Source organism: Rana temporaria, chromosome 3 (genome assembly GCF_905171775.1).
Source record: "Rana temporaria chromosome 3, aRanTem1.1, whole genome shotgun sequence".
Taxonomy (NCBI): Eukaryota; Metazoa; Chordata; class Amphibia; order Anura; family Ranidae; genus Rana; species Rana temporaria.
Window position 1 is genome coordinate 450,709,369 of NC_053491.1, and position 11,903 is coordinate 450,721,271.

The 11,903-nt window shown below is 44.4% G+C and overlaps 1 protein-coding gene across 1 annotated transcript in view; it reads left to right on the forward strand.

Moving 5' to 3' along the window:
- Positions 1–9,847, forward strand: part of LOC120930563 (zinc finger protein 271-like) — an 84,684-nt gene extending 74,837 nt beyond the window's left edge. The window contains exon 5 of the mRNA XM_040341738.1: positions 9,075–9,847. Within this exon, the coding sequence (XP_040197672.1) occupies positions 9,075–9,713 (639 nt within the window). The 3' untranslated portion in view covers positions 9,714–9,847. The remainder of the gene's footprint in view (positions 1–9,074) is intronic.
- Positions 9,848–11,903: the final 2,056 nt, after the last annotated feature.

Consider the following 11,903-nt stretch of genomic DNA (forward strand, 5'->3'; position numbering starts at 1 on the left):
GGGGGTATCAGTGGCAGTTATGGTGGTGGGTGGGTATCAGTGGCAGTAATGGTGGTGGTGGGGGGTATCAGTGGCAGTAATGGTGGTGGGTGGGTATCAGTGGCAGTCATGGTGGTGGGAGTATCAGTGGCAGCAGTGGTGGTGTGGGGGGGGGAATCAGTAGCAGTGTTGATATTGACTGTGCCCGTGAGTGAGGGTGGCGAGGATAGGCGGAGCCGCCCTCGCCCCTTCACCCACTACCGAGACTTTACAGTATGCCCGTGAGTGAATGGCAGTAATGGTGGTGGTGGGGGGTATCAGTGGCAGTAATGGTGGTGGTGGGGGGGTTTCAGTGGCAGTAATGGTGGTGGTGGGGGGAATCAGTGGCAGTAATGGTGGGGGGTATCAGTGGCAGTAATGGTGGTGGGTGGGTATCAGTGGCAGTAATAGTGGTGGGGGTATCAGTGGCAGTGGTGGTGTGGGGGGGAATCAGTAGCAGTGTTGATATTAACTGTGCCCGTGAGTGAGGGCAGCGAGGATAGGCGGAGTCGCCCCGCCCCTTCACCCACTATGAGATTTTACAGTATGCCCGTGAGTGAGGGCGGGGAGGATGGGCGGAGTGGGCGGAGAAGATGGGTGGAGCTGGGACTATACAGTGTGCATGTGAGTGCGGGCGGGAGGAGACTGTGCCCGTGAGTGAGGGCGGCGAGGATAGGTGGGGCCGCCCCCGCCCTTTCACTCACTGTCAAGACTTTGCAATGTGCCCATGAGTGAGGGCGGGGAGGATGAGCGTGGCAGGCAGAGAAGATGGGCGGAGCCGGGACTATACAGTGTGCCGTGAGTGCGGGTGGGAGGAGACTGTGCCCGTGAGTGAGGGCGGGGTGGATAGGTGGAGCCGCCCCTGCCCCTTCACCCACTGCTGAGACTTTGCAGCGTTCCCATGAGTGAGGGGAGGATGAGCGGAGCGGGCGGAGATGATAGGCGGAGCCGCCACTTCACCCACTGCCACCCTGAGGCCTGGCCTTGGTGGCCTTGTCTGAAATCCGGCCCTGTTCCTGCCCCTCCACCTGCAATGCATAAGTATGTCATATGGCAGTGACAGCAGAGGAATAAACACACTCCCTGTGCCCCCCTCCATGTAACCCCCACCCAGAACATTCCACCTAGAATATAACCAATGAATTCTTTAATGATTTTAATCCAAATAAAATTCAGTGTCATTCATCTTGAATTGCACAGTCATACTCCTGCTACTTGCAGTAGGACAAATGTCTATCACACAAATCCAACATCAGATGGAAAGGCATAACATCTCACATGTACAGTAGCTATGCAGAATACCATTTACTGTATATGTGAATCTGCCAGCAACAGATCTTGATGGTTTTCATACACAGTTTAGGCACTAGAAGGGTTAACCATCACTTTCTTAATGTACACTTTGCATGTGGGCTGTATCCCCATATTAAAATAACAGTGACTGTGCGGCTCCCATTCTACAATGATACTATCCCACATGTCTGTTAGCATTGGGGAGGTGCTAACTAAACTAAACTAAAAACACAAAAAAAGGCTGTCTCAAAAGACTGATTAGTCTTTTTTTGCCGTCACTCTTCTATGTTTTCTGTTAAATCTCTTCAGTTGTTTTCCGTCAGAAAAAAAATGGCTGACCAAAAATATGTCACAATTTCCTGAAACACACAAAAGTACTTTCCAACTAATTTTAAGAAGATTTTTGGGATAAAACCTTTTGAATGATTGAAAAGCAAAGTTAAACAGCAAATTATCAAAAAACTCATGGGAATGAAAGTACTGCATGTGTTTGACTTTTTGTGAACTTTTTTCAAACATTTACAAAGTTCTAAAAGCTCCATCACCTTTTTCTGAATACTATATTTGATGTATAAAGGATATGGATATTGGATTCTGAATGTTGGAGATATGTGCACCGATCAGCCAATACTAATAGAAAACTCACTGCTGCTCAACCTGAACAGTCCATAAAAGATGGTGAATGCAACTGGTGCCACAGATAAGGCTCCTGACTGCCGTAATGAATATCTTGAAGTATATATTGGCACTTATTCCCAGGATGGCATTAACTGACTTTTTTCAACACAGTATACAATTAATGTATGCCTTAGGCCCCATACACACGAGAGGATTTATCCGCAGATACGGTCCAGCGGACCGTATCCGCGGATAAATCCTCTCGAGGATTTCAGAAGATTTCTATGCGATGGCGTGTACACACCATCGCATTGAAATCCCCGCTGAAATCCTCTGCCGATGACGTGTCGCGCCGTCGCCGCTATTATGACGCAGCGACGGGCGCGACGCTGTCATATAAGGAATTCCACGCATGGGTCAAATCATTACGACGCGTGCGGGGAACCCCTTTGGACGGATGGATCCGGTAAGTCTGTACAGACGAGCGGATCCATCCGTTGGAATGGATTCCAGCAGATGGATTTGTTGAGCATGTCAGCAAATATCCATCTGCTGGAAATCCATCCCAGGGGAGATTTATCTGCGGATAAATATCCGACGGAGTGTACACACCATAGAATCTATCCGCAGAAACCCATTTGATGGGATTTATCTGCGGATAGATTCTATGGTGTGTATGGGGCCTTAGTCACACTGATCTGCCGTAACATATAACCACTGTGATTAATATTGATTATCTCCTGACAATTGCACCTGGAAGTGGGAGGGATATGTAAAAATGTTGTCCTGGACAAAAATGGTGCATGAAAAGCGATGTCTCCTTCTAGTCTTCCACCATACATCATCTGTGCTTAAGAAGACCCTCTCTCTTTAGGAAGAAACTCACTGGAGCATGACAATGACCCAAAACACACGGCCAAGGCAACAAAGGAGTGGTTCAAGAAGAAGCACATTTATGTCCTGGAGTGGCCTAGCCAGTCTCCAGACCTTAATCCCATAGAAAATATGTGGAGGGAGCTGAAGGTTTGAGGTACCAAACGTCGGCCTTGAAACCTTAATGACTTGGAGAGGATCTGCAAAGAGGAGTGGGACAAAATCCCTCCTGAGATGTGTGAAAACCTGGTGGCCAACTACAAGAAACGTCTGACCTCTGTGTTTGCAAACTAGGGTTTTGCCACCAAGTACTAATATTTTGTCATGTTTTGTGAAGGGGTCAAATATTTATTTCACTCATTAAACTGCAAATCAATTTTTACCTTTTTTAAATGCATTTTTCGGGATATTTTTGTTGTTATTCTGTCTCTCACTGTTGAAATAAACCTACCATTAAAATTATAGACAAAAAATGTATTTGTCAGTGGGAAAACATACCAAATCAGCAGGGGATCAAATACTTTTTTCCTTCACTGTATATATTTTGCCATCCATTATTATGTTCTGTTTGTTGATTGAAAATCTAGTAAGGTGGACAATAGACAGTTTGAATCTTGGCTGGTTCTTAATGAACCAGCCAAGATTCAAGCTATGTATGTGCAGGCTGAATGTACCCAGGTTGATTGATCAATAATCACTGTCTTCTCCTGGTGCCGTCCGCTCCATCCCCCCTGCCGGGAGAACACAATGGCTCAGTGTGAGGGATTCCCCTATCAATACTCTCTGTGTTGATATGGAAGTTGAGCTCATTTCTTTCCTGAATCTCATGGTTGTGCGGGCCTAAAGGTTATTTTTTCTAAATGTACATCAGAATATAAAACAAATGAAATGTACCTCATCATACTGATCCACATCTGATAAGGGTCTGAATAACATAATAAAACTGATTATAACAATGAAAACAAAACAAAAAGAACAACACCCAAGCACAGAGCCTGCACACAATGTGAATGACATTCTTTAAGTTGCCCTCCTGTATTTACATTTCCTTTTGTTTCAAGAACCTGGTTTTCTGTCCCCACCACAAATACACCAACAATGTGAAACATACCTTATATTGTTCTGAATAATTCCCTACAGCCAATCCAAAGTCGTCTCATGTTAGTGAATGGGGGTGGAATAAATATAAGGTGAAGCAGAGCTCAGCCAAGTAGAAGGTTTACAGTCGAAGAGAACAAGGAGCATCTGAAGGATCCCAATACTACATCATACCAGGTAAGATGAATTACTTTCCATAACATTATTTTTGGTTCTCATACATTTTGATCAGGTTTAATAGCTTGTTTCATGTGTAACTAGTAAAGTACTATTGTATTTTCATGGTGAATTAGCTCATTACATTTAATATTATATCACTCTAATCATTGTGTCCCCCCCTTCCAATATCTACAGCACTTAAAAATATTTACATATGATTACATTATGTACATTTTTTTATATTTACTTCTATAATATTCTCCACACTTATGCTTCCATGTGCACTGCAATCTCACTAATGGACCCAGTTAAAAAGTGGTGAAATGACCATACCACCGCCATACTGTAGCTTTAAAAAAAAAGAGAGACTGCACATTTAGACCCCTCGTGTTCCCACTCACAATGTTTCTAGCGAGATTTACATGTTTCCACGTGTTGTATATAGAGCAGCCCTATGTGCATTTGTCAGATTTGAGCACAGGCATATCTTGTCCCTGTCATGCAAAAGAAGCTCATGCACATTTGGGTTATGGAGCATTGTGCGATTTTTAAACATAAGTTTTGACATGATTGCTGTGCAATTCTATTGTGAGACAATCAAGGCAAAATCCCATTTTGTTTGAAGTGCCATTAACCACTTGATTTTACCTCCTTCATGACCAGGCCATTTTTTTTATTTTTTAGCACTGTGCTACTATAACTGGTAATTGCGCAGTTAAGCTTTCCTTTGGTGGTATTTGATCACCACTGGATTTTTTATCTTTTGCGATATATCGTATATACTCGCGTATAAGTTGAGTTTTTCAGCCCTTTTTTAAGGCCGAAATTACCCCCCTAGGCTTATACTCGAGTCAGTACCTGAAGGGCTGCAAGCGTCCATTGTTTAAAAGTCGCGGTTTCCCCCCGGTTCCTTCCGTGATAGGCGTTTCCCAGGAGACACTGTGTTCAGTGTTCTGCCTATCATGAATGTCCTCTCATCCTCGGACTCGGTTTCCCAGCAGACATTGTGTTCAGTGTTCTGCCACTCATGGACGTCTTTTCATCCTCGGACAAGAGAACGTCTGTGATAGGCGGAACACTGAACACAGTGTCTGCTGGGAAACCAAGTCAGAGGATGAGAAGACATCCGCGATAGGCTGCTGGGAAACGCCTATTACGGAACGGGACCAGGAGGAGACCGCGACTTTTAAACAATGTATGGACGCCCGCAGCCTGTCAAAAATTTCAGGTACACTGACAGGGAGGCTGCATTTGGCACAGTGGCAATTGGCACAGGGAGGCTGCCATTGGCACAGTGAGGTGGCAATGGGCACAGTGAGGCGTGCAAATGGGCATTGTTGACCCTCTTTTCCACTTACAGTGGCTGTAACTCTAGGCTTATACTCGAGTCAATAGGTTTTCCCATTTTTTGGAGGTAAAATTAGGTGCCTCTGCTTATACTCGGGTCGGCTTGTACTCGAGTATATATGGTAAATAAAGTTGTAATATTAATAATATTTTTGAAAAAAAACAATATTTTCTACTTTCTGCTATAAAACAAACCACAAATTTCTTCAAAAAGTTAGGCCAAATAATATTCTGCCATGTCTTTGCTAAAATATATATATATATATTAGGGTTGTCCCGATACCGATACTAGTATCGGTATCGGGACCGATTCTGAGTATTTGCGGGAGTACTCGTACTCCCGCAAATACCCCCGATACCAATATAGAATACTTCCCCCCCGCCGCCGCCGTCACCGTGATGCCGCATCCCGCCGCCGTTCGCCGCATCCCCGCTGCCGCCGACTGTTTAATACGCCGGGAACATTACAGCTTTGAATAGCTGTAATGATTCGCGCCGCGTATAGACACTCCCCCTCGCTCGGGTGAACTGTCCAATCCCGAGCGAGGGGGGAGTGTCTATACGCAGCGCGGCGCCAATCATTACAGCGATTCAAAGTTGTAATGTTCCCGGCGTATTACACAGTCGGCGGCAGCGAGGATGCAGGTAAGCGGGACATGGCTGGATGGGGGGAGACGCTGGATGGGGGGAGACGCTGGATGGGGGGAGACAATGGCTGGATGGGGGGAGACGCTGGATGGGGGGAGACAATGGCTGCATGGGGGGAGACAATGGCTGCATGGGGGGAGATGCTGGATGGGGGGAGACAATGGCTGCATGGGGGGAGACAATGGCTGCATGGGGGAGACAATGGCTGCATGGGGGGTGACAATGGCTGGATGGGGGGAGACACTGGATGGGGGGAGACAATGGCTGCATGGGGGGTGACAATGGCTGCATGGGGGGTGACAATGGCTGCATGGGGGGTGACAATGGCTGCAGGCTGGATGGGGGGTGACAATGGCTGCATGGGGGGTGACAATGGCTGCATGGGGGGTGACAATGGCTGCAGGCTGCATGGGGGGTGACAATGGCTGCATGGGGGGTGACAATGGCTGCATGGGGGGTGACAATGGCTGCATGGGGGGTGACAATGGCTGCAGGCTGGATGGGGCATGACAATGGCTGCATGGGGGGTGACAATGGCTGCATGGGGGGTGACAATGGCTGGATGGGGGGAGACAATGGCTGGATGGGGGGGAGACAATGGCTGCATGGGGGGTGACAATGGCTGCATGGGGGGTGACAATGTCTGCATGGGGGGTGACAATGGCTGGATGGGGGGAGACAATGGCTGCATGGGGGGTGACAATGGCTGCATGGGGGGTGACAATGGCTGCATGGGGGTGACAATGGCTGCATGGGGGTGACAATGGCTGCATGGGGGGTGACAATGGCTGCATGGGGGGTGACAATGGCTGCAGGCTGGATGGGGGGTGACAATGGCTGGATGGGGGGAGACAATGGCTGGATGGGGGGTGACAACGGCTGCATGGGGGGTGACAATGGCTGCATGGGGGGTGACAATGGCTGAGGGAATACATGGCTGCATGGGGGGTGACAATGGCTGGATGGGGGGTGACAATGGCTGGATGGGGGGAGACAATGGCTGGATGGGGGGAGACAATGGCTGGATGGGGGGGAGACAATGGCTGGATGGGGGGGAGACAATGGTTGCATCTGTGGGGGGACATCGCTGCATTTGGGGACACATTTTAAAAAAAGTATCGGTACTTGTACTCGGTCCTAAAAAAGTGGTATCGGGACAACCCTAATATATATATATCCCACGCGTATATTGATTGGTTTTGTAAAAGCTATAGGCCCAGATTCACAAAGGACTTACGACGGCGTATCTCCACGTACGCCGTCGTAAGTCTGAATGTGCGCCATTGTATCTACGCGCCTGATTCTTAGAATCATTTGCGCCTGAACTCGGCCAAGATACGAGCGGCGTAAGTCTCTTACGCTGTCGTATCTTGGGGTGCATATTTACGCTGGCCGCTAGGGGCGCTTCAGTATATTTCCGCGTTGAATATGCAAATGATCTAGATACGCCGATTCACGAACGTACTTGCGCCCGGCGTATTTAAATACGCTGTTTCTGTAAGGCGTAGGACCGGCGTAACTTTACCCCTCATAAAGCAGGGGTAAGTCATGTTAAGTATGGACGTCGGAAACAGCGTTGTATTTTACGTTGTTTGCGTAAGTCATACGTGAATGGGGATGGGCGTAGGTTACGTTCACGTCGACTAAGCATTGAGCCGGCGTAACTTTGGGAGAAAATTTGGCGTGATAATGAGCATGCGCGCGCATGCGCCGTTCGCGTCATTTACAGGGGGTCACGATTCATTTCCATACAACACGCCCCCTACCAGCCTACTTTGAATTAGGCAGGCTTACGCCGGCCCATTTACACTACGCCACTGTAACTTAGGGCGCAAGTTCTTTGTGAATACGGTACTCGCCTCTCTAAGTTACGGCGGCGTAGCATATATAGGATACGCTACGCCCGCACAAAGATACGCCCTCCTACGTGAATCTGGCCCATAGTGTCTACAAACTATGGTACAGATAGTGGAATGGCGGTGATATGCAACTTATAGTGGGACTGCGATAGTTAGTCTCAGATTGTCTGACGCACTAACGCTGAGGGGAACTGATTAACTGACACTGACATCCCTAGTGACACTAATACAGTGATCAGTGCTAAAAATATACACTGTCACTATACTAATGACACTGGCTGGGAAGGGGTTAACATTTAGAGTGATCAATGGGTTAAATGCATGCCTAACAATGTTTAGTGTGTGTACTGTGTGCTGTTTTATTTAGCAATGTGCCGGTTTTTACTCCCTGCTCTGCAGTGAGAAGAAACAAATGGCAAATTGCTGCTGTATGAAGAGAGTCCTGTGTTGTTTACCAACACAGGGCTCTCTTCTCTCATTCTTTCAGCTGATCAGCGGGTCCCGGAATTAAATCAATGGCTGGGACCCACCGATTGGCTTGTGCTACATCAATTGATTGGCACAGTTTTCTGTGTGCATGCACAAGTGTACCCGGATAAAAGGCGCAATGTACAGGTATGTTATGGGGCCTGTATGAGCCAAACTGTCACAGTAAATGTACTGTGGTGGGTTGGCAAGTGGTTATGAATGACATCCAAAAACATGTTGAGTTTTTGCAGTGATTGCCATGCGATTTGGAATCATGAACAGAACTACTGGCAATTCTGCTAGCGATTCTAAGTTGCCAAGTGTGAATGGAGCCTTATAATGTGCTGACCTGCCAAAATTATGTTTTGCAAAATTCTCTGCGCTGCTTTGAGCAGAGAAAAGTCTATAAGCTACAGCAGCCTTCAAACTGCAGCCTGCATTTTATTAATGAGCCACAAAATGCAGATAATAATGGTTTGTAACCTAGCCATTTCAGAATTTTAAAGAAAAGTGGATAGCAAAATTTATTTTCCATTTTAAATTGGCTATAAAGTCGCCATGTGAAACAAACTATATTTCTGAAATTGCACATTTCTCAACACCATGAATATTTTCAAACGTCACAAAATGTCTACCTTACTAGTACAATGTATATAAACATTTATTTTAAATTCCATTGCAGGTGGATAAAAGAGAAGAAATTGTGAAAGGGCTTTACACAAAAGTATGATGGATGGAGCAGATGAAAAGCCATTTCCTAGCACTGAATGTGACAAATCCTTTACAGCAAAACAATATTTAATTAATCATCAGAGGACTCACACGGGGGAAAAGCCATTTATGTGTTCAGAATGTGACAAGAGCTTCTCACGAAAGGGTCATCTTATTCGGCATCTGAGGATTCACACAGGAGAGAAGCCATATCACTGTTCTGAATGTGGTCAAAACTTTTCCCACCAAACTTCATTGATTGACCACAAGATGATTCACACTGGAGAAAAGCCATACCAGTGTACTGAATGTGACAAATGTTTTTACAAAAAATCAAATCTCACAAGTCATCAGAGGATTCACACAGGAGAGAAGCCATTTAGATGTTCAGAATGTAACAAGTCATTCTCAATGATGTCCAGTCTTTATACACATCAGAGGATTCACACAGGAGAGAAGCCTTTCAGATGTTCTGAATGTAATAAATGTTTTAGAAATAAGTCAAATCTGATCGAACACCAGAGGATCCACACAGGAGAGAAGCCATTTAGATGTTCAAAATGTGCAAAATGCTTCTCTTCAAAGTCCAATCTGGATCAACACTTGCAAAGACATACATAGAGAAGTAATTTAGATGTTTAGAAAGTGCTTAATACAAATAGAAAAAAATATTGTAATCAGAAGACTTACAGAAATGAAGTTGTGTCCTTGTTCTTAACCACTTGACCTCTGGAAGTTTTACCCTCCTCCGTGACCAGGCCATTTTTTTTATGCAATATGGCACTGAGTTACTTTAACTGACAACTTGTGTGTTTGTGCGATGCTGTACCCAAACAAAATGTATATCCTTCTTTCCCACAAATAGATTTATTTTGGTGATATTTGATTACCACTGCGGTTTTAATTTTTTTCACTATGAACAAACACAGATTGACAATTTTGAACAATATTTTTTACTTTCTGCTAAAAACATATCTAATAAAAAAATGCACTTTGCACTACAAGTGCAAACTACAAGTAAATAACCACCTAAGTGTTCTAAACCTGATCAGTGCTTTAGACAGCAAACACAGCTGATTCAGCACAAAACAGTTCATCAGAGCCACTGTGAAAATAAACTGTATTGTATATTATGAATAAACATTTGGCAAACCGATCTAACGATTTATGTTAATATGTTGAATGTGGGAAATGTATACTGAAAGTTTATTGAAGTATTTCACTGCAAAGTATACATCCCTCTCCAAGATGGCTGAGAATATAATTGTCATGACTTGACTTACATGTATCTGTCAGCTCTGGGTTAATATCAGGCAAAATCATTGATAAATATGCACCTAAAATAAAAATAGTCAATAATCCTTGAATTTGTTTCAAAAAGTTGAATTGCAAACTAAGGCCTCATTCACATGGACCAGTATACGGTGAATCAGCTGTTTGATTATGCAGCCAGCTGCATTTGAAACTGTCGGGTGCTGCATGCGGGCAGCCCATGTAAGTCTAGGGAGGTGCAGCAGCTGTACAAACACAGCCACTCCTCCTAATGTAACAGATAGGGATGAGCCAAACTGGTCCTGGGTTTGGTTTAAGCAGTATTTTGATGCTGAACCTGAACCCGAACACAACTGAAATAAATTAATTGAATCAGTTAAAATGACAGTTTTCTGGGCTCATAGGCAAAGGGTTGTAAAAAAAAATAGCATGGAGATGGGCACTGCCCTGGGGAACATGTACCAGTATAAAAAGAAAACTAAAGAATTACATTTAGCCTGGGGCAGTGCCTTTTTTTAAGCACTGGCCTTTCCAAAGAAAAAAATGGTTTAAAATTGCCAGCAAATGAAATTTCCCTTCTGGATTCTATTTAAAAAATACAAAAAAAATTACCCCCTCGAAGTTTCCACAGGGAAGTTATTTTAAAGTAAAAGCAAAACTCTACTTGTGTTAATAAAAATGAAGGTAATCATATATTTTAGTGCTAAAAATGAAATCATGCAATCCCTTTAACACAATATAATCTAAATGTTTGGCTCATCAAACTGGTGTACACTGTTTTCAGTTATTAAAACTGAACACACTCCTGTCATACTTTCTACAATGGAATTCAAATAATGTTTACCCCACATGGCTGCAGGTGTTCCCACCACTGCATTGCACTTGTAGGCTGCTTTGGTTTTACCATTCAGTTTAACCCAATTCAGCTTGATGGGGTGTAAGTCTGGAGACAGTACTGGTCATTTCATGATTTGAAGCCTACTCTCATCTCCTTTTCTTCTAAGGTAGTGCTGAAATAGCTTGATGGGTAGTATGTTTTGGGCCATTGTCTTGCTGTAGAATTAACCTCTGACCAACTAGGTATAGATCAGAGGGTATTGCATAGGGACTGCACAATGCTGTTTTTGCCCTAATGTTTAGAGTACCAGTCACTGCCTCTGGATTCAGCAAAAGAACCCCAGACCATCACACTTCCTCCTAAATGTTTGAAATTTACTTCTACTTGTTGATATACATAAACACTGTGGGGTAGATTCAGATAGGTTAGCGGATCTTTAGATCCGCTAACCTATCTGATTTATGATCCGCCGGCGCAAGTTTTTGAGGCTAGTGCTAAATTCAGAAAGCACTTACCTCAAAACTTGCGGCGGCGGAATTCAAATTCTTCAATTCTTCTTCTTCTTCTTCTTCTTCTTCTTCTTCTTCTTCTTCTTCTTCTTCTTCTTCTTCTTCTTCTTCTTCTTCTTCTTCTAAAATGAGATATAACATCGAACTACAAATTAATGCAATAATAATTGTACTTTTATAGGAGTATTATAC